General features: G+C 44.7%; 1 protein-coding gene and 1 long non-coding RNA gene across 2 annotated transcripts in view; one reads left to right on the top strand and one right to left on the bottom strand.

The window, feature by feature from the left end:
- The window catches only part of LAMC1 (laminin subunit gamma 1), a 71,092-nt gene extending 57,264 nt beyond the window's left edge, over positions 1 to 13,828 (bottom strand). The window contains exon 1 of the mRNA XM_030032797.1: positions 13,300 to 13,828. Within this exon, the coding sequence (XP_029888657.1) occupies positions 13,300 to 13,696 (397 nt within the window). The 5' untranslated portion in view covers positions 13,697 to 13,828. The remainder of the gene's footprint in view (positions 1 to 13,299) is intronic.
- A 48-nt stretch (positions 13,829 to 13,876) lies between these two features.
- On the top strand, positions 13,877 to 15,714 carry LOC121233697. Its single transcript, XR_005933678.1, has 2 exons — positions 13,877 to 14,897; positions 14,997 to 15,714. It is a non-coding gene; the product is annotated as an uncharacterized LOC121233697 (long non-coding RNA).
- The last annotated feature ends 7,959 nt before the right edge of the window (positions 15,715 to 23,673 follow it).

The following is a 23,673-nucleotide window of genomic DNA, read 5'->3' as shown; positions in this document are numbered from 1 at the left end:
AGCAGCAGATGCACAAGATAAAAACAGTAGAGAGATACACAGCAGGTACTTGAGCACCTCCTGACTACTGTCCATTAAGTCAAGCCCAGAACAGAAAGCCTGAGCTTCCTACTGTTCATCCTTATGGCTTATGCTTCATTCTGGAGAATCATAAAATAGTTAGGTTTGGAAGGGACCTTTAAAAGTTATCTAGCCCAACACCCCTGCCATGAGCAAGGACATCTTCAACTAGATCAGGTTGTTCAATACCCTGTCTAACCTGACCTTGAACGTTTGCAGAGATGGGGCATCTACAACCTCTCTGAGCAACCTGTTCCAGTGTTTCACCACCCTCATCATAAAAAAAATTTTCTTATATCTAGTCTGAATCTACACTCCTTTAGTTGAAAACCGTTACCCTTTGTCTTATCGCTACGGGCCCTGCTAAAAAGTCTGTCCCCATCTTTCTTATAGGCCCCCTTTAAGTATTGAAAGGAAGAAGTTTAATGGTGATTTGGTTGTTTTACCAAGGTAACATTCTTCAAAGAAATGAAGTGGCATGTTTAGGCACGGTAGATGGAAGATGCTCCAGGAATGCCTTACTAATTATTTATTAATCCCTTTTTAATTGCTGATTCAGAATGACCAGTAATCTTTTCCAAAAGGATAAGAATCCTCCCCTTCAAAATCTTTAAACACACCTTTCTCAAGGATGAAAAAAAAAAAAAAAAAAAAAAAAGCACAGAGCTAGGAGTTACACACTCTAACTACAAATGCTTCTTTACACTTCAAAGCAAGTCTCTGCTACTAGAACTTAATTAATCATTAGCTCTATGATAGAAAGAGCATGACATTCTACTCCACAATACACAAAACCATCATCACTTGTCCTGGAGGCTCTTGTCTTTCATCTGCAGGCAGATGCAAGGATAAAGAAGTGGTCTTAGCATCTACCTCAAGGAACAGGACAGTCCGAAAGCCACCATAGTTTTTTGTTTGTTTGTTTTGTTTTAAGAGCACAGTGAGGTTGTCCTTATTTTAGACCTGGCAAGACACCTTGTAGTACCCACCACCTGAAGCAACTGCCATTTCTTTCCCAAGGGTAGCCAAGCATCATGTAACTTGATGAGTAACCACTACATATAAAACACCTTTCACAGGCTCCATGCCTACTTTCCAATCAAAACCTTTTGCAATCCATTACCTTTTCTGCTGAGTTACCTGTGCTGAAAGCTGGCTTTAAAGCATCAGCAGGAGAAAAGCAAAAGCTGCTAGATTTCAACTGTATGTTTTAAGATCAGCTTCCCTTGAGCTGCTGGCACAGCTACCTGAACAAAGCAAGCATTCCTGCAGACCACGTACAGCTACAAGAACACACGCTCTGTTTGCATTTTGGACTATTATCAGCAAATTTCTTAAGCAAGTCTGGACACGCGTCACTCCTCAGAGGGGGGTGATAAAGAAAGTTTTCCCATGTTACACTAATTACGCACAGAGAGCGGAGACGTGAACCGAACACTCCACACTTTCACATCCTCCACGGTCCAATGGCAACACCAACTCATTTTCTTGAGGTTTCTTCCAGCTGGTCTCTTGTGGTTTCCCCAAAGCCGTGAGCAGCTTTCTGCGGCAGGACCAGAGGAAGCAGTGGGGATGCCGAGCACACAGGGATGCCCGGACCAAGCAGCTGTGTGTTTGCAGGAAGGACAAAAGCCAGCGGGGCTGCCAGCACTGCTGTGAATTTCAAAGACTCATGCGATTTAGCCAGGCATAGTTTAAACTTTCTGGTACACAGTGCTAATGACACAGATTAACGACTCCAAACTGTATTCATTTTGCTGAACCACCTCTCTTCCCACAACCCCTCTCTATACCCCGTATAAGCACTCAATACCACTCCCACCAATGGGATCACCCTTTCAAAACACGTTTCATTCCCTCCCACTGTTTTCAAGTTAATGTTGACATTTTAGGGGTGGGAGCAATAAAAAAAAAAAAAAAAAAAAAAAAGTGGGACTTGGGGGACAGAAAGGCTGAGAGACAGGGTCCCTCCCATCTGCCAGAGCAGCATGTTAATTTTCTACCACGCATTTCATGAAAGAACATGCCACAGGCCTGGAGTTGCAAAACAGACTATGGATGACATGAAAAAGGCGATTAATTCGCAGACAAATTAATGAGACGACATATTTTGTAGGGGTTTTGCAACAGGAAGAATTGAGCTTCCTATAAAAAGTTGTAACCTCTTCCACGTAACAGGTAGTGACACCATCCAGACAAAGATGAGTGTCAACAGCCCAGACCACAGCACTGCTGTAACTGCGCATCCAAAACTTTGGTTAATTAACAATTAATTTGGTGAATAAGAATGTACAAAGAGACAAAAGCTGACTACCTTAAGTGCACCACAAAGCCAGTCCAGCTCATTCCCTGACACAAATAAGAGTTTTATAAGGGGCTGTAACCAAAGCTCTCAACCACTGCTGATGAGTGCAATACTCATGAGCAGTCAATGCCGCAGCGGCATCACAGCTGCTCCAAGCAATTTTCGGACACCATGGGTAGGTGCTGTGAATTAGGAGTAAAACATGACTTGTCATCAAAAAAAAAAAAACAAAACCAACCCAAAAAAAACCAAAACAGGATTGTTACTGCCATGTTTTTGCTTGAACTCAAAGACAATCAAAGCACAGAAAGGCAACAAACCCAACTTTGGGAATCTTCTGATGTACTTCCCCAGCACTACCCATGTACATTCAGAGCTGCAGACAAACACATTTCCCTAGAGATTTCTAAAACATATCAGTGGATACCAAGTTAAAGGTCTTTCAAGAGTGCCTCCTGGATAATTTTTCATGAAATTGTGCACTCTGTACCCAAATAAAGACTGGCGGCAATCTGCCAGGAAACAGAGAGAACCAGCCTGGGGTACAAGGGGTGCCCCAAGTTCAGCATTTACAGCCCTTCCAGCATCTTCCAAGCAGTTACGGGCTTCTCCTGACACAGCTGCTACATCTTACAAGGAACAGAAGTACAGAAAAATTAGGGTACAAGGAAATCTGTGGCAGAGAAAATACACCTTAAGTTGACCAAAACCCACAACTGCTATCCCCGCCTGCTTGCGAACAACAGGTGAGCAATATGGTCTCATCTCGCAGACTTTCAGCTAGATGCTCACTCATCATCTACGTTGGTGACTTCTAGCAACTTTTTCGTCACTCAATAGCCTTGACTCTCCAATTTAAAGAAATTCAATTCTGGAAAAGGAAAAAGGCATTGTTTATTCCTGCCTTTTGGGGAAACTGTCAGACAATAACAACTAAGGTCACTTGCAAGAGAACAATGGTTTCAGAGCTATAGTTCTGTCTGTCAATTAATTGTTTCCTAGAGGTATTTACCGTGATTTGAAATATCAAACCTTCATGAAAACCACAAGTTTCCCTTCTTAACCAGAAGTCTGGGACTCTGGCACCACAACAACCTACTTGCAATGTTTTCAGACAAGTTACCAAAAAGAAATGGACAGCGCTAAATACACTTTCTCATAATAGTCATGATAAAAGTATAAAAGGCCCTTATTTCCTAAAAGTGCGATGAAGCTCTTGGAAAACCTCATCTCTGTATCATTACTTCCAAAATAATCTGCACCTTGTTCCATCAACAACTCAGGTTTAGCTGCCCCAATGGTGGAGGCACCAGGGATGGCCCTGCTTGCTCCTCTGCAACCAGGGACCGCCAGCTGGAGGGAGGGTGTGAGAATGGGGCAGTATGCACATATGGATGTATGCAGAGTCACTCTGCTTAGAAAGCAGAAGAGTGGTGACTCGTGTAATGCCAGTAATTTAACCACTTAACTCATGCCTGCAGAGCATGGATGGAGGAGACAGAAGAGCCATCCCAGTCCCAAGCACCCCTCCCAGCTCTGCCAGCAGTCGGGAGACAGGGGAGGGAGCAGGCTGGGAAGCAAAGTAGGGAAAATACTAGATTTCATTAAATAGACACCGCATGATGATGGCAGGACATCGCTTTAATATTTAGAGTTCACGTTTCACCCTGGCAGCAGCACCGGCCCGTGCAGCAGCCGCTGCATCCCCACAGCCCCAAATCTCTTCACTCCACACTTTGCATATTTTCTTCATAACCCTGCTGGGAATCAGCATTGAGAAACATTAGTTTTTAATGACAGAATAATGGCTTCAACTCAGAAAAACTTGTAACTGTCCTTTGATAAGAGGCTTCCTCCCACCCCAAACCTTAACGTCTGCAAGAGGGAAAACTACAGAATAATACTAAGCATTTAAAAATTGTGAATTTGCATTGTACCTCTCATCTGAGCACCACCAGAACCTGACCAAAGTGAGAACTGCCAGCCTCTTATCTGAAGACATGTATAAAGCAGCCAGCACAGGGGGGCAGCTGCAATGCTACCCACGCAGGCTGAGAGGCTACTGCTGGGACCAGAAGTACGGGGAGATCTCAGCTGAACAACCCCATCCTGGGGAGAGAGGAACCTTCCCGCATTGCACAGACCAGGAACATCTCAGTACCAGGGAAACAGGAGCACAAGGGAGGTGAAGCCCAAGCAGGCTGCAAGGAACTTCAGAAAGGAGAAGAAAGGGAGAGGGGCCAGAAAACACAAGTAAAGCAAACAGGAGGTCTGCAAGCTTAGAGCAACCACAGCCTTAAGCATCAGCTTCTTAACTAGTTCATGAGGCAGCTGATTCTGTGTTAAGAAACCACTTGTCCTGCATTACTCTAGCCAGGATAGCAGGACCCATGAGACCTGTGAAGGCAGCTAGCGAAAGTGGAGAAAGCAGCAGCTGGAAGGAAAGCATCAGCCACTGTAACAAAATGAAAGTATGTTGCTGGGCCAACCCCTGCACTTCCACCGCCGCAGCCAGGAGGCAGGGTAGAGGGAGACACACCGGATCCCCACAAATAAACCACGTTTTTTCAGAAGCTGGGAGGGCAAGGGCAGCAGGCAGGGCAGCCTCTCCACAGCTGCTCCCCAGGGACCCCCCCACAAGCTGCCGGGAAGAAAATCCCACTGCAAAATCCCACCGGATGGGAGCATGTAAAGGACTGCAGATGAAAGGACTATAAATAATCATGATAATCAGAAGCGGACCACAGAAGTCCTAGGACAAGAATATTTTCTTTTTACTTGGTCAAACAGACCCACTTAACACTGTGATAGCAAGAAGCATCTGATGGTAGTTTTTCCAGAAGGGACTAATTTTTCATTCCACTAATCTCAGTAAGAGACGCTCCCAACAGAAACTGCACCTTTCAGAGCATGTAGCTTACACTCCACAACCTTCTAAGTACAGCATAAGAAAGTACCAAGAAAAAAGCCCATTTATCCCTCTTCAAGAGGTTCAATGTGACCATCTGCTTAAAGACTGAGACACATTATCTTTTAATTCAAAGAAGATTAGAAAGATTCACTTTCCTGAAACAAAATATACAGGGAAGAGGAATAAAATATTTAAAAAAAAAAAAAAAAATCTGTTCAGGATCCTTGATGTCCTCCCCCCCGCCAAAAAACACCCAAACTGACTCAAGTGCAACATGCTGCACAACCAACAGCTCACTGAGGTGGGAACGAGGTCTTTTCTGATGCCGAGCAGGTTGAGCTATAAAGCAGACCTTGAAAAAAACTCACAAGATGAAAGCAGTGTGCTTAAAACTGGGCTGGTGCCAACCCCGAACTCCACAGCACTCCCTCAGCCCTGGAGCACCGGAAGGAAGGAGCATTTCGAGCAACCCACTGGCAAGCCAAGGACTACCACGTGCAGTCAGCCACTGCCTGCTTGAACACACGTATGCTGGGGAAGAACAACCCCTGTCACTGAGCAGGTTTTGATGTCTGGTAGGTTTTAGGGAATTTTTTTAAGAGACTCCTCAGTCACAGATGATCTTTCCATTACAAAGGTTTAAGAGCAATGCAAGGCCCAAGTCTTCCCCCTTTCCACTTCAGGCCATTCGTAGAGGCCAGCTGCCATGCCTGAAGCCATTTAATAATTCTGTACCCTGATCTTCCAACAGGAGCATCTCAAGCCCCTGAGGATGAATTAGAGGATTACCTTGTCCTCCTGTAAAACACAGGACCCACTCAAAAGCCAAGTCAGATAAGCAGCTCTCCAAGCACACCAAAATCTGCAACAGAGATGAGACCATTACAGAAGGCTGACCCAAGAACCCACAAACCCTGGGTCTTTGCAAGATCTCAATACAGCATCTCTACAAGTGCCTTAAAAATCTGCCTCTTCCCCCACAAAAACAACAAACCCCCAAACCGACTGTACAAATAAACCCTCAAGCCATCTGGAAATCTACCTCCCATGTACAAGATGGTACTAGCTTACCTACCAAAGAAAAAAATCCAATAATAGTTTTTGGATACTATTTCTAAAAGAGGAAATTTTGAAATTCTCCATTACTGAACACAGCTGTGTTGTGTCAGAACTGCAGGCATGATTACCACTGGAAACAGCTCTTTGATGACTATCACACTGGAATATCTAAAACAAGTAGAAGCATGGAAACAAGAAGTGCTTTGCCACCCAGTTTCAAAACAAAATGGTGAAGATCACTGAATAATATATAAGGGGGTTGGTTGGGGGTTTTTTTTTTTGGTAAAAGATCTCTCAAATAGGGCTGGACTGGTAGAAAAAAGATTAAAGACTGAGGCTCATTTATGTTTTCTTAAATTTAAATAAAATTACCTTGCCATTGCAGATCCTTTTTACAGTTGATGAGTTTCCACCATTTTCCAAGCTTCTACATCAGAAAAACTCTGAGAAATCATTACGTTTTACCTCAGAAGTACCTAACACACCCCACAAAGGCTAACAGCAGCTTGCACCTGCAATCTGGCAGGCTATGAAAGGCAGCCTCTCATCTCAATATTCCCAGCCCCATTTAACAACTGTACATGTCTACTAGTAGCAGCTCTCTAATTTCATGGCACAGTTGCTCTGTTATCAGCTGTCCTGAACCTCTTGTCAATGCTGATGTGACAGCCAACATCACCATCACACCAGCACGCTGCTAAAAACCCTACGTTACTCAAGGGATGCTGCAGACCACAGGAGTGATCCCAGGTAGCTCCTTTGCAGAGAGTATATTGAAGAGTTTTAAACACAGCTAGTGATGCCACAGGTCCTCAACACAGGCATCCACATTCATCCCTCACTTAAAGCCTGTAAAGCTTGATTTGAGACACACAGGGCTACTCTGTACCTGGAGGGAAAAAACCCAATACAATCCTGTTTGTGCGGCAGGACAACAGACCCTGCAAGATTCCTGCAATTTATTGGGAAACTATGAAACTTATTTTATTTTCTGATCAAAACACACCGTGGTAGCCACCAATAAGCAAGATTTCATGGTTAAGAGACATGTAAAAGCAGTCTGAAACGGTTCTTCTCAGGCAGGAGCTTACAAGAGGGGCCACAGCCCAAGGCTGAGCTTCCAAAGGTTATTACGAACCAGAGACAGTGACATTAGATGCAACTAGTTCAGTTTAACACGCCAGACCTCATATCCCAGCTAACCCACAGGTAGAAAACAGAGCCAGACAGTGAGCCTGCACAAAATCACTCAGCACAGTGTCACCAGTGGCGGTAAATGATGAATTAGGGCCCAGAGGACACAAGCAGGAGGTCTCAGTCCGACAAGGATTATATGATTAAGGACAACACTCAGAGTCCTGTTTTTACGAATTACGGTGAACTAGAGATCCAAGTTTCCCATTCCATGCATCTGCGCTGGAAATTATTTTCTCTACATGTTGTTGTTTGCAGAGCAATCCCGTTTTTCATTTCCGTGGGAAGCAGCAGCCTGGGATTTTCACTTGCAGGCTCCGAGAGGCTGGGTGACACTCCCGAAGCCTCGGGCTATAAAAGAAATGCTACCTAATGCTACTGAATAAGCCAGAAACTTTTTGGTAAGCTAAAAACTCTGAGCAGCAAGTGACAGTTTCCAAGGTTTAAACCTACAAAAGCAACTACTTGACTGCATCAAAACCAGCGATTAATCCTTCTAGCAACTCAGGGCAAGCACCAAAATAGCAGCTGGTTTTGCAGCAAAATGCCACACAATCCCAGCTCTTTCCATCCCCCAAAATAAGCGCTCTGCCATGTATAGTATTCCCAAAGGCATCACACAGTGGCATCAGCATCCCAAGAAAGAGGCAGAACAGAGGAGTTTGAGAAAACCTGGGAATTTAAAAGGTATGCAGGAAGCGATAAAGAGCTTTAAAGCGACTTTATATAACTGCACTGAACAACTGCTGGCCATTAAAAGCCCTGATCTCTTAACTACTCGTGTTGAAACCTGCAAAATGTAAATCAAGCCTTTGCAAGACCAACTAAAATAGAGTCCCCCCCAGGGCTCCGCAAATACCACGGTGAAGCCACTGCGGCACAGCGCTGGCCCTTCCCAGCCCAGGCTCAACACGTCTTCGAGGGCTTCCCAACACACTCTGTAACACCAGCTTAAGTGCCGGAAACACTCTCCCAACACATTAATTACCATTTCTCAGAGCTTTTAAATTGCAGCTACGCTATGCAAAACTTCACGTGCTTGTTTGCAGTTGGTTTCCCAGTGGTTCCCTAGGAAGGCAACGAACCGCAGCCTCGTAAAGTTTTAAGAGGATAACCAACAAACTAAGGGCATCACTCTGCTGTGCGAAATAAAACAAAGCAACTGATTGCATCCCAGTGGCATAAACTATGTACTTAAGGCACATTTTATAGCCAAAGCTTCTTTTCTGTACTTAAAAAAAAAAAAGCAAAACCACCAAACAAAACCCCCAAAACCTCATCTGCTACAAACAACTGGCAAATCAAGCCGAGGCTGAACATAAGAACTGGCATCTTGCCTAGGTTTCCTTGTAAATGCCTTCAAATGGCAGTCATACCCCAAACTACGCTTCACGGACAAAGTATATATAACCAAGCATCACTGCTCTCCTCAAAGCCAAATAAAGGACTGAGCAGTTAGAAAAGGGGGAGGTGAAGGAGACGGGCAGTCCATTTCTCCTAACAACCAGCAGCTTTTACAAGTTTTTCTTTATTTTATACACACAAGATACCATCCAGCTTGGTGACATGGGTTTCTAGGCTGGTCTGCAGTAGCGATTTCAGAATTCGAGAGCAGGAACACTTAGCTCTAACCACAGTCCATGCCCACAAACACAGCTGACATGTTTTTAATGAAGGCAACCAGCAATTTCATTTTTCTTCTTGAAAGGCAGGCTAGCAGAGGACTGCCTTCCAGGACCAAATGCTGACTCCTCTTCCTAGGCAATGAGAGAATAGGTAGGAATTGGTCTTTCCTGCCTACCAGATAGTCCTGAATTCACAGCTGAGGCCACCGGCATCATCGGTCAAGCACATCTCCTGGACACCATCCCTGCTGAGATGCAGCAGGCAGTCATCTGCACTGGGAAAGCCAAACCGGACTGCTCCTAGCTTGCAGGCTGTTGATAAAAGCACAGCTGCTCTCAGCGGAGATGGAGCCACCCCACCACCCTGAAACAGCCACCAGCGTGCTGAGGATGCTGCCTCTTTGTCCGAGGAACAAAACACCGGGATCACGATAGCTGAAATTGAGCAGATCCAGGCAGAGTAAAAGTGGTGGGGAAAAATGAGAGGTGGCTCTAGCAGGGCCAGTTGGGAAGGGAACAGGGAGGCACATGTAAGAGTGGATTAAAAAAGGTGTAGAAACAGTAGAAACAACAGAAAGCACACAGAAGTTAGAGCTGCAAAAGGAAGAAGTGAGAATCTGCTCTGAAAAAAAGATACATCTGAAAAAATACAAGCCTTTGCCCAGCAACACCACCCAGCACCAAAAATACCCCATGTACCTCCATGCTATTTCTTTTCCCCTTCTTCCAGTGTTCAAAGGTGCATCTTTAACACACAGCTTTGTTTTGGTGCGCTACAGGTCTAAATAGCAAAGCTGTGCTAAAACATATGCAAACAAAGGGCTGGGGAGATGCCAGAACTATCCCAACACTCCCAGTAGAAGCGAATGGCACAGACTGTAAAAATAACGTGATGCTCTGGCTTCAGAAAAGGCAGGCAACTACATACCATAATGCCTCAGCTTCCATCTTCTATTTAAAAGCTGGCACTGCTGCCCCAAAGTCTCTTATTCCTGGAATATACAGGAACATGGGGGGAGGGCAGCATTGGGAAAAAAAAGACAGGTTGGGTCAAGTCTAAATTAGAAATAATTCAACCTGAGGAACAGGAAAATGAGGGAAGCAAAGGGATACTTTTAAGATGAAAGAAAGGAAGGACAGCAGTGCTCTCCCCTCCTCTCACCCACTAACCTAATTACTCAGACACCACCCTGCAAACGGGTTCAACTATCCCCTTCTCCTGATTTACAGCTGCAAACTCATGTCTCCAAGCCTTTCAGGGGAGGACTCTTACTTAGGGGGTCTTAATACCTTCTCATACAAAGAGAAACAGCTTTTATAACTCCAGAGGCTCCTTGTGCAGAGACTGGTAATTACCCCAATTCCCCTGTCCCCAGGAAGCACCCTAACTTCCAGGCACAGATCTCCTTTCCAAACACTCCTGCAATCCAAGCCTTTAACTAAAATAACGCTGTGTTTTTCTGTGTCAGGCTCTCTGCTAGCATCTAGTCCCAAAACTAAAGGTTTTCTAACTTGTTTTGAACTGCAGGTTATAAGAAGATTCAAAGAAACCCACATTCACATGTTGGCAACAGACCCACAGTTCTTGTGACCAGGCTCCTCCGAAATGTTACACTGATCTACACAGGCCGAACATCACTCGATGTTAATCAAGACATCCCAAACTGCCAAAAAACTGAGCTCAGGGTGGCATATGCATGCTGAAAGCCTGGAGCCAATGCTGCCAGTCCTGAACAGGTGCAAAGCAGCGCTACCCATTTGGGATACCAGTGCTTTTAGAAATAAAGGCGACTGCAGCATCAAACAAGGATATGGGTTAAAGCACACAGCCCAATCCTCAAAGATCATGCAGAACTAACTGCATAAAAGGGCTTTGTGTCCTAGAATGCGTTTACGTCCTACTGATGTCGATAATTAAGTGCCCCGCAGACCATGGTGTGCCCCGCAGACCATGGTGTGCCATGGGGGACAGCCTGCGGGCACACAGAATCCAAACACAGCACCCAACAGCTCACGCAAACAAAGATGGTTTGAAGTCTTCAGGAAAGTAGAGCAGAGCAATGCTGCAGAGGGGTTTGGGGCATTTGAGACTAACATGGCACTTTTTTGGTACTCAACAGTTCTTCAACCTGCAATGAACTCAGCGACGCGTACGAAGTCGTACAGGAATATTTACTGCTTGCACAGCATGTGCACAGATAGTTTTAAGACGACTAATAGCAAAGCATTAAGCTAACTCCCACCACCACCACACCCATAACAAGCTTCCAATTCTTAAAGGGCTTTAGACTACAAATACCCCACCCAAAAACCTAACTGGAAAAAAACAAATTAAAAAATACCTTCAAAGACCCAAAAGTCAGCCAGGCAGCTTCTGCTTAAATATGCCAGAGCAAATTCACAAAGCTACAAAAGCCTGCAAACAAACCTGAAACCCAAGTGACTGACAACGATCATGTTGCAATGTTACAGTATTTTAAAGATGCAGTTGTTTTCATCAAAGAAACATGCACATTTCTCAAAGCCCTAGACACAGCCCACTGTTTGCTCCAGTACATTGGAAAAACACTATTTTTCAAAGAACACCCCTATACAGACAGGTGCACAGAGTCAAGGACAACAATAATACAGACTTGCCTATAAACAAAGTTTTACCTTGATAATGAAGAGTTATGATGATTTCTATTAAAAAAAGAAGTTGAGATCAAATCTTAGCTTACTGTTTTCTCCAGGTGTCCCTAATAAAAAATTCCCAATGTACAAAAAAAAAAAAAAAAAAAGAGAAGATAAAGAGGCCTTAGTAACTACCTCCCCTTATCCTAACGATTATATACACTGGTATATTTATTTTGAAGCTTCTAACACAAAGAAACACTTTAGGGCAGTGAGATGCTCCCAGCTGCCAGGGCAGATGGATGCGGTCTGCAGGTGACCCCTGGTACCGGACTCAGCACCATCATCTCCATCTCACGAACATGGGTGGGAGCTTTCACACAACCTGTCCTCCAGTTGTGAAACCCAAGATCCAGCTCCCTGACCCTAATGCAACATTTTTTCCCCTTAATTACACTGAAAGCAAGACACATTACTGAAGCTAAACTTAAGGTTCAACAGCTGCTCTTTATTAGAAACTGTGAATGGTTACAGTGGACCTTTTTTTAATTTTTACTTTATTTAATGACATGAGGATATAAGCTGTGGTTTTAACTTGCCGTTGGCTGGCTTGTCTTCCAGTTCTAAACAATTAGCCTTCCTCCATGTCACAACAGCTTCAATAACTGAATGAACAGAGGAAAAGAAAAGCTTGTCCACAAACCAAAGTGAGCGCTAAAATACTTTATCGCGAAGGAACCTCTGGAAATGCCATTTAATCAGAAAATTCCCCTTCTCCTTTTTTTGGCTCGATGTTACGGGTTCTGCAGTAATGCGGGCTGCTTTCCAACAAACCTAACCGGCCCAGTACTTAAAGGACAGTGCTGCCCCAGTATAAGGATACAGAGTAGATGTGCCCTTGCACAGACACACAGGTTTTCCTGCAGCGCTGGCCGCCCTTCCAACCGACCTCTCCCACCTGAATGCTAAGCCCGCTGTCTGGAAGACCCCAGGGCCCGAGCTTCCCGGCGCAGGGGGCGAGCCTGGCTCGGCACGCTCCGCACCACCGCAACCTCTGCCCCTCGCAGCGCTCGTCTCACGAACCGACAGCACGACCCACGCAGACCGCAAGGGAGCAACCCCTTGCGATATTCGTTTTCGCTTTGCCTCTACGGGAGAAGGCTGGAATCCAAGTTCCTAAAGCACCGTTTTGCAGCCGTGACCGTCGTCCTGAGGGAAAACGAAGAGCCTGCGTGCCGCCCTGCAGGACCGACCCCTGCGCCAAGACGACCCGCGCCACAACCGAGCCTTTGCGCGGGCCAAAGCGAGTCCAGCCGGGATCCAGCGCGGCCGGCCCGTTTACCCCCACCACAAAAACCCGCTTCCGCCACTCACTACCCCTCCCGCCCCCCTCCCCGGGGGCCTAGTGACGGCCGCCTTTAATTAACCGGACCCCACGAAGCCGGGCGCAGGGCGGTTCCTGAGCCCGCCGCCGCCTTTCGCGCCCTTTTCCCCTCAGGACGGGAAGGGCCGGGGGGGGGGGCGTCCCTTACCCAGGTGGAGGGTGAGGTTGACGGCAGTGGGGTGCTGCACGCCGGCCAGCATGGTGCGGCTTTGCCACCAGGTGGCGTCGGCCGGGCTGTTGTAGTCGGTGAGGAAGGCGGCGCCGTGGCGCAGGTGGGGCTGGGCGGCGTCGCAGAGGTGGCAGGACTGGGTGACGCCGGTGACGCCGGTCTGTACGCAGTACTCCTCGGCCGGCGTCCCGCACGTGTGGGTGGCCAGCACCGTGGCGTTGAAAGCGGCGTTGACGAACTCGGGCATGCAGCGCTGAGGGCGACCGCTCCGCTCCTCCGTGCATTCGTCCATGGCGCCGCCGCACCGGCCGGGCAGCCACAGCCACAGGACCGTCAGCCACAACGCCCGCGCCCGGCGCTCGCCGCCGCCCCCCATGGCGCTTACGGCCGCGGCGGCGGAGGGGCTGGCCGAGCGGCGCGGGCCGGCGGAGGGGCTCGCTCGCTCGCTCGCTCGCTCGCTCGCTGGCTGGCTGCTGCCGCCGCTCTCGCGCCTGGCCGCGGGCTCGGATGGGATGGGCCCGGCCCGGGCGAGGCGAAGCGAGGCGAGGCGGCGCGCGCGGCCGGGGGCGGGGCTGCTGGCGCGGGGCAGGCCGGGAGCCTCCCCCTCCTCCCGGAATGCGCGAGGTTAAAGGGGCGATGCGGGAGGTGGGGTCCGCCCGGAGGAGAAATGCTCGTTTCCCGCCCTCTGCCTGTCTGCACCGCAGCGGGCGGCTCGGCTGCCGGTGGTCTCGCGGGAGGGGCGACGCCCCCGTGACAGGGCTGACGGAGGTGGGGGGCGGGAATCTCCCTCGCGGCACCGTTGGCGTTGCCTGTCGCAAGCGGGAATGCCCCCCCCCATCCCCCGCCATGGCGCGGGGCCCAGCCACCGCCTCTGCCCTGTCAGAACTGAAGAGAAGCCACCCGGTTCTTTCTTTTAAAGGCTTTTCATAGGGAAAAAAAAAAAAAAATCAAGTTTCTCAAGAAATGTGAGAAAATTGATTGTGCTTTGCCAGCTGGACCGTTCTGAACCTGGTTGGTCTTGTGCCTTTCGAGGGCGCAGGCCTGAAGGTGGGTCTGAGGGGGACCCGTGTTGACACCTCAGCCTCTTTGATTTTTAATGAACTCATTTCGTATCTAAATCCAGATCTCTGCACTGCTTAGAGGCATCGGCTCTGTCAGAGGTGGCCAAAGACTGGGTTACGATTTTTAGCTATCACCATAAATAAGATCTCCCTGTGACTTCTCAGGTTGAGGAACTGTGTAAAGATTAATTGTGTAAAATCCAGGAATCATGTAAAGCCAAAACTGTTTTTACAGGAGAAAGTGCCTCCCAGAAGCCTGCTCAGGAAACAGGAAACTACTCCTCGAGATAGAAATTGATAGGAGAGTCAAGCAAAGGCTTTGTAAACTCGCTGCTGGTTATATTCAGAAATCCTGAATGCAGCCTGTGGCTGAAAGAAAAAATACAGACTGTTCTGGGAAAAAGATGCACTTTCTTGTTTTAAAGTAAGCACATGTATCCTGTAGAAGCCGACCCTTCGCTTCTTGCCTTGAGAGCCTCTGTCAAGCTGTTCACAAGGACCCCACAGCACATACTCGTAAGAAAGCCTGTAGATTTTCCTGCTGCTGGTAGATGTTGTTATTAAGTTTGGTGCTACACATTGGTGCAGTGATTCCTCTTTTTGCCTCCCCAACAGAGTATTAACCTGGCCTTGATGAGATAGCCGCTGTGCCGAGAGTCCCCCGGACACCCCCAGCACCCGCAGAAGGGACGCGGGTGCGTTACAAAGTCATCGCTGCATTGCTATTGTTCAGGCTGGAGTTACACATCTCCAGCGGAAAGTCTGATTTCTGCCGCTTCCCCCCCTTTTCCTCAGTTTCTGAAAACAAGTTGGCTGCTATGAAAGCGATGCTGAGCTGATGCCATCAAGGCAGAAGCTGTGGAAACGGTGTGCTGATGGAGCTTCTCAGATTCGGTAACAGCCTAGCTGATGCCTGCAGTTGAGAGTGGACACGTCAGGGCAGGCAACAAGGAAAAAGAGACCAGGAAGCCACATGGAGCAGATCGATGGGAGGGAGGGAGGGAAGTATTAGGATGGAGGTGAGAAGGGGGCAAGGACTCTGAGCAGGATCAGAGGGTATTGCCACAAATCCCACTCAGTGGAGCAACGGGATCGTCTGTCCACATGTGGGAGGTTCCCATGGATAATGAGAAAAAAGTTCAGCTTAATGCAAAATTCTGGGGTTTAAAGATATTCAGTTTTAGTATCTAAAAACAATAATTTTCTTGAGCTTTTTAACTAATCATTTCCCACATTTTAAAATATGTATGTAGGACCATCCTCAACAGCTTACATGAAGCCCTTCTGTCATTTCCAGGTTACTAAGTCTAATAAAGAAATCCTGGGAAAGAGATATCTGCTGATATTTGCCATCAAAATCCACTTCATACTCATAACTGCAATTTCATCTTTGACACACATGTTTAAAGTACTAGTACAGATAGAGTGATGCAGTCAGATCTCATTCGGTAAACCTGTGCTCATCTAACTAAAACCAGAATTAAACCTCATATCCCAATAAATACATGACCTTTTAATGTCTTACCTGCTGAAATACCCTATCAAAGCATTGCAGTGTATATTCCCCATAAACCCATTTCCTTTCCAACACAGACAAAAGCATCCTCATGTAAAATAACCATGTCTTAAAGCACAGAACCCGGATAACTTCTCTAACTTTGCAATGCTTTCAGGGGTGAATAATCATAAATATACCTTGGTCAATAAAAATTCTTATGTCTGGAAACTCCCAGGAAGCGGAGTGAGTCATCCTGTGCAGCAGGAGTGGCCTGAAAGGAAGGAAGGACTGTTTGATAGATAGGATGGGCACAACAACGAAACTTTCAGTTAACCATCTGCAAAATAAGAATAATAATTGTGGATAAGGTTTGTGACTATGCTGGGCTTAGCATGGGCATAATGAAACGACGGTGAAAAAATGACATGGCTGCTGCTTCAAGAGCACGTGCAAGTCTTCAACCACTTACTGCCCCAAATTGTCCTAATCACAATGAAATCAAGCCTCAAGAAAATTTGCTTTCTATTTAACAAAGAGGTGGTCAGGGAAGAACTTAAATATATAAAGTTAACTGTAGAAATCTGCATATTATTACTTCAATTCTTTTTTGAAGTATACAGATCAGCTTAATTGAATGAGAACAAGTGGGGAGAGAGTAAGAACAAAGAAATGCGAAAAAGGAAAAGCGACATAAAAACCTGAGAGGAAACAGCCTTTATAAAAGCAATTCATACAGGAAATTCTGTCAGCTTTCAGAAGGCCAGAACTCCCAAGGTTGGCAGTCTCTCTCTTTGAATAGACGTCTTTTAGGAAAAAAAAAAAAAAAAAAAGAAAAAGAAGAAAAGCAGAATTTTCTTTCCTTTTGATAATAAAAAAATTGCAACAATGTGGTGCACGCCCACAAGCAATTTGAAATAACAAATTAAGAGCAGAGTTAGTCTCTGTCCTTGTACAGTAGCTCAATCTAAGTGCTAACACACCTATGCACTAAGACATTTGACCCATTTGGGGCTTATGAGGTCCAGAATGTTTTTAGTAAGCATCACAGGGCAGCAAGCACTTTAATTTTCAGTCTTCCCATACTGACTTAGCATCAGCATTTGTTCACAGACAAAATTTGAGTGCATACACTAAGGAAAACTGCTCAGAAGTTTCAGACTGTGATAGTGGAGCTTGGTTGCTCAGTGGGTGTCAATTATTAAAACAGGTTGATAAAAGTAACCCCCACAGAGAAAAACAACCCACATTTACTAATAAAAGTAAATAGATAGCTTGAGGATCCCCAAATGAAAACTGCTGTACACCCAAACATTTCATTACAAGTACATGTATGTCAGTTTACGCTAAAAAATACAGGACAGAAAAGCCCTGTGCTCGCCATCAGCCTTACAGAGTTATCAGTCACCAGACAAGCCACCCAAGCAACTTTATGAAATGTCACTTGTCACAGTCTGGCTGGTTTGGGCAATGTAAGAAGAAGTTTCCAGCAGTTTCCTGCCCTGCCCTCCGTCACACAGGGGCTTCCCGCAGGCCCTACCGCTTTTCTCAGTGGATGCAATCAAAACAACGGTAATCGCAGCAGACATCCACTCCCCGGCCACCCAATAACCAAAAACACTTAAAAGAAAGCAAGCGAGTCAGCAGATTCACCAAAGAGTCCATGCGAAAGAGTCAAAATTCAGAAAGGCTGGGTGACAAAATTCAGGTGCTTTTACAGGTGGATGCAAAAAGAAATGACACTGCAGTCTCCAGTAGTGCGTTGGGGAACACAGGAAAAAAACCCTGCTCTAAACCGTTTCTTTTTATGAAGATAAAAGCCAAGCTTTAGGCTTACTTGTTTTTCTGTCTTGGTTGAAAACTTTATTTTACCAAGTTGGATTAAATATTTTGACTCAGTCCCAGCTGGGATAATCTCTGTGATTCCACTGAAGCATATAAACTACTGCAAATTTAATCGACCAATCCGTCACATCTTTCTAGTGCCCAAAGCGAAATGATCAAAATGCCCCTGTGCTATGCAAGGTGGGATTTCAGTTCCATTCTTACCAGCTGGGTGCTGCTTCAGTCTCAGCGTCAAGGGCAATCATGGCAAAGCTTGGTTTCTCCAGGCAATGGCCTACAGGCATGCCTAAAACCAGAGAGAAAAGATGCACAGAGTTAAAGCTGCTCACATTTTATTTCAACAGGGATGGCAGAAACTGCAGATGGGGGAACGAGGTTAAGGATCGAATGATCTCTTTCCGCATGCAGTGCAACAAATGCAGCTTAGGACTAATGTTACAAATGCATAAGAAATGCACTTCCTTATTAAAATATGGTTTAGAGCCATCCTGTTTAGAAAAGTTCTTCTGCAATCAAGGACAGATGTGCAGAGAACGTGAATTAGTTTACTAAATGTCTGAGGTATCCGCTATCAGTAAAAGTACAGAAAAAATCACAGAACCATACTAGTTACTAAATATTCATACCTGTCATGATTTTATGGAAGCACAAAGTTACTGTAATCTTATAAATAGAACAGAAAAAGAGAGCTACTAGCCATGAAAGCAGAAGGTGTTTCATAAAATGGTTTATTTAAGTTTTACTTTCTTTGTCACTCTTTTGCAGATTATCCTAAATAATTGTGTACAGCAACAATGGGTAGGTGAATAAAAAAGGATCTCTGAACCTGTTCATGAGAGGTAATCTGCTTCTTACAAGTTTCTGCAAACCCAGGAGAAATGAAAGACATAAGCTGATTATTTTATCTCTTTTCTGAAGTGGGTCTGGGATGTATCCTCATTTTCTCTCCTTAATACTGTACTGTTGGGAAGAAATACGCTAAAACAAAAACAAAACATGAAAGGATTGTGCAGCTTTTCATCTTCCTATCGTGGATTCAAACACAGCCCATCCTTTTAACCAAAAACCATTTTGGTTAATGGGTGTCTGGTGTTGTATATGAAATGAATTCATAATCTTCGATTCCTAGCAGATAAGATTTTTATCTTTTATCTTTACTCCTTCTTTTTATTCTGCGGTGTAGTCCTGTGCTGAATTTAAGCAACCACATCTTGCAGCCTACATTAGACTGTGGCAGTAACATCAGAAGGACCCACGCCAGCCCTGACTATGCTTCCTTCCCCTCTCCCAGACTTCCACTCGCCTGTCCAATACCACCAGGAACAGCTACCTTTGTTAATCCCACCGATGAGGGCATTGGGAAAGGGACATGCATGGATGGGTGGACTCAGCCTTGAAACATCCAGTGGGCTTCTTGGGGATGAGATGTTCCTCAGCACTTCTCTTCTTCCCTTCTAGCACTCCCATTCTCAATCAGTACACCAGCAGTGCACTGCACGGATGAAAGTGTGCCAGAAGAATTGATTAAATTTTTTTCTGTATGGTATTACATCTGTAGTATAGAGACACTAAATTCACTGAGAATAGTCTCAGGCTCAGTGCCACCTTCATCCTTGTACTACAGGGTCCACTGATGGATGCTCTGCCACCAAAAAATTCCAGCAATATTTAGGTTTCTGATGCGCTGATGAAGTTCTCTCTGTAAAGAGCAGGACTTGTTTACCCAGATCCATTTGGATAACGTCTGAGCCCTGTTCTTCACTGACTTGCATAGCTATGCAAATCCTTCACATGCATGAGCTGGGGCTGTTTACACTAACTGTAAAACATTCCCAGTAGAACTATCTTCCAACCATGATAAAATGCCATCCCAGAAAGTAGTGTGTGTGTTGGGGGTGGTCGTAGGTATCTCACCATGAAGGGTGTTGACCCGTGTGACCACAATGAAGTTGTTTAACAAATATCCTTCCTGACCTTCCAGCAGAATTCCCAAGATTGTTTTCAACAGAGAGCTGGATACCTTCTTTTGTCCAGTGCTAACAGAGCTGAAATTTTCTTCCCAGTTTAGTTCCTAACTATCATTTATGGTCGCAACCTCTTTTTTCATAGCACAGTCTGCCAATCAGTCTTGCCATGAACATTATTTTATTAATAGTAAATTGTGTTGCTGTTTTATCATTTGTAAAACCCTTCTTTTCTTCATACAAGATGCCTATTGAGAGCAACCTTGATTCGAGTGTCTCCCTCACTATAAGAGTTCACCTTTGTAAGTTTAATGTTCTTTAAGCAGTTTTTATGAACATTCCTTTGCTTTTCAAAAACAAACAAAACAAAAAAGCATAGTCTCTAAGAAACTCCATCTTCTTTTTCCTTTCTAGATCTTCCTTTTCCCTGTAAAAGCTGCAATGCTTTGTATGCTGTATGCCTTTAGCCTAAGGTCTTTCTTAGCCATTGGACTCATGGTTTAAGACTTGCAGAAAAATTGGTGTGTGATTTGGAGATGTAGTGTAGGTAGCATTTGTGTATGGTCATACATAAAAGGGGGAACTAATGATTTCCTTCTGCTCTACAGTTTGATTGCTATAGCTTGCTAGCCATATTTTAGCCATTTCTAGCCATAACAATACAAACTAGACAGATTAGATGCAGAAAATAACTGGAAAGAAATCAAAAGGGATACTGGCTTATTAGCTGACAAGCCTCACCAAGCATTGGAGAGGGTTATTTTAAAAACTGTGGACAAAAGTCCTAGCAGACTCGAATCCACTTGGACTGCTTCAAGAAGGAAATCTCATCACAGGAAGTACATGTTTCCCAATCACTCAAGGTCAGATCAACCATCTAATGGAGAGGACCTTCAAGAAAACATTCAAGGCCAGGTTGGACGGGGCTCTGAGCAACCTGATCTAGTTGAAGATGTCCCTGCTCATTGCAGGGAGGTTGGACTAGATGACCTTTAAAGGTCCCTTCCAACTCAAACCATTCTATGATTCTATGATTGTATGACAGTCGATTGAGAAGGCTAGTCTGTCAGATGACAGAGTTTGGATGAGCAGAGCTCATGTTTCTCCTGCTAAACAAATAGTTTGTCTTGACAAGCAAACTGCAGTTTGATTTGTTGTTATGCCAGAAGAGTTAAATGTGGATGCCCAGCTGGAGGATGGCAACACCAGCATGTAATTTCGGGATCTGGGGATTCACTGATCTCCCCCAACTGCTTGTTCTTCCCCCTAAAGATCCTCAGCAACTTGTCTGTGCTCCCCTTTGGAATTGAGCTGAGGCAGAGCTGCTTCTCCATCGCATGACTTGGAGCATACAGTGAATGGTGAGGAGCTACAAGAAGTCTGACCTACAGAGCTGTCTTTGGGATACATACCCATGCCTGTTCTTGGCCATCTGTCAGCATGCCCCATCTCTAGTCTTGGTACCCCAAAGCTCACTATGTTCTCCCCTGCATTGCCTGTGCCTCTGTTGATGGTCAGACGATGACCAGTTGAGAGGACAGAAGAGACATTCTCTGTACTCAAAGTCCCCCTGCCACCAAAGACTAAATAGACAAAAGAAGCAATTCAGGGAAAATATGTTCAGCCCCTGTAGCCAAGAAGCAAAAAAACCCCAAAAACTTGGAATGAACAGAATCTTCTGAAAATATAGCTATTAAGCTCTACAGAGTCTCTGCAAAGCTACAAAGCATGCATGAACTACAGTTTTCAGAGGTTTGTAACTCAGCCATCTTTAGGTAGATGTTTGCAGGAACACTAAAAGCTTATTTTTGACATCGAGACCATTCCCCTGTCAAACATCAGTCCCTTAGAGTGTCACTGTGAAATACATACAGTGGCTTTGATATAAATTGCACACTGTACTATTCCCTAACATCTTTCTTTGATCCAAATCACTCATAGCTGAAAATGAACATAAAAACCCAACAACCATAAGGATAATGAGACGTGGACCACATGCGGTTTCAGTGGAAAAAAAAGAGTCAGTTTTGCAAAATTACAAACAGCGGAAAAGTCAAGGTTGAAAATGCTAACTGTTTGACAATGCTACTAGCTTTCTTTACAGTAAAATAAGGAACACTGATTTTGTTTTAGCAGAAAAGAGGGCATGGTCTAGCAGTTTGACCTTCCTACCAGCATCACCACTGTAATGCTGACTTTTTTGACGTTCCTTGGCAGAGCATTTAAACACTGTATCCTCATTCCTTCCTGACTATAAAAGCATCTACCACCTATCCATTAACACATCGGGGACTTGTGGGAAGGAGGATACAGTCTGCGGAGGCTAGAGGTTGTGGCCAAAGCTGTGTCTACCCTACCAAGCCCTCAGCTAAAGAAGAGGGCAAGTCACAGTTTCTTGGGAGTGTTAAGTCTTATGACCTTGCAGTCATAAGTGGAACGGGGAAGAATATAAATGTGCAAGACCATTCCCTGGTTGTTCAGTCATCCATAGGTATCACGGGACTGGAAGATACCTTAATTTTGCAGGGACTAGGAATTAATCCTGATCCATAAGGGAGAGTGTTTGAACCTCATTCATTGGGAACAACTGAATTCCTGTTTCCTTCTGTGTGCATAATTTTTTGAATAGAAGAGAATTTATCCTCCTAGTTTGAAGCATGCAAAATGCTGTGTAAAGACTCACACTGCTACTTATGGATTATCGAAGCAAAGAGAAATTTAAGGTTGTTAGGGAAGGAAATTACATTTCTAAACTCATCAGTGGATACCATAAACAATGGAAAAATGTCTAAAATACCTTCTAAATAGACTATTTCCTGCTAAATGTCTCCTGCTACCTAAGGAGATTTGAAAATGTATTAAAATAAGAACTCAATAAGCAAGAAAAAACATAGTTTTCATAGCTGTAAGCTGCATTTTGCTTGGTGGGAACCCTAACATACTACCCACATTTTCATCCCTGCCACTCAGTTCATGGAAGTATCAGAAAGACAAAGTCAAGTGTTCAGAAAAATGCAGTGACTGCGAAGGGATGGGAAATTCTAAGACCTGTATCCTGTTCTTTTACTTGTCAGATCTTTAACGAATAGGAAATCGGTAGTCTCTTCAACTTTTACTTATTTCTTCCATTTTGGAGCTCAGGAAAATTATTGCACCAGAGAATTTAATTACATTAAAAGCATTTATCTGAGTAGATCAACTGCAACATTTATCTGACAATTCATTTTTGATACGTTAATTTACCTCCAGCTATAAGCATGTTGTTTTAAAATCATATGAAGAAGTTAAAATCAAGATTTAGCATACTGATTTATTAAACAGTGAATCGTAATTGTTTGTGATGGGGTTAACTTACAGTAAGCACCAGGAGAGGGTGCAGAGGACAGGCTACATCTTCATGTGATGGTCATATCAGTCCCTCTTGCTCCTGTTTTCTCGCAAAGATTCAGATGCCTGTCAGTGAAGCGCTGTTCTATTTAAACTAGCATTGAAATGACATTAGATTTAGATACCAGAGCATGCTTCTCAAAAGTTATTTCTTATACAATTTTAAATCACAGAATGCTCTTTAAAATTGCACCTCATTGTGACTGCCTGGTGTTTTTTTAACCTAGAATGTAGTTTTTGTTGGTTCACTTTTTGGCTTGAGTCATTCTCAAAACACATTTCACACCTCCCCATCAGCCACTGGCTTGTGGCAACCGAGTTTTTGCCACCCGAACTGTTTAACTTCAAAGGTTAAGAAAACAAAAAGGCTCCAGAACATAAACATCTTTATATAGTAATACATACCTAGCATACCATTTTCATCAACGCTTCAGTGCAGCTCCCAAAGCTCTAAAATAGTATCTGAAATTTTATACGTGTTTATTCACTCCTGCATTTTCCTATATTTAAAACTAAGAAGTGTCCCTGTACATTAGTAGGGAAGGCTGCCTTATTGAATGTTACTGATTTACCAGACACCACTGGATACCACTTTTATGAA

The sequence above is a fragment of the Aquila chrysaetos genome, chromosome 12, assembly GCF_900496995.4.
Source record: "Aquila chrysaetos chrysaetos chromosome 12, bAquChr1.4, whole genome shotgun sequence".
In the NCBI taxonomy this organism is placed as follows: Eukaryota; Metazoa; Chordata; class Aves; order Accipitriformes; family Accipitridae; genus Aquila; species Aquila chrysaetos.
This window is presented reverse-complemented; position numbering and strand designations above follow the sequence as displayed.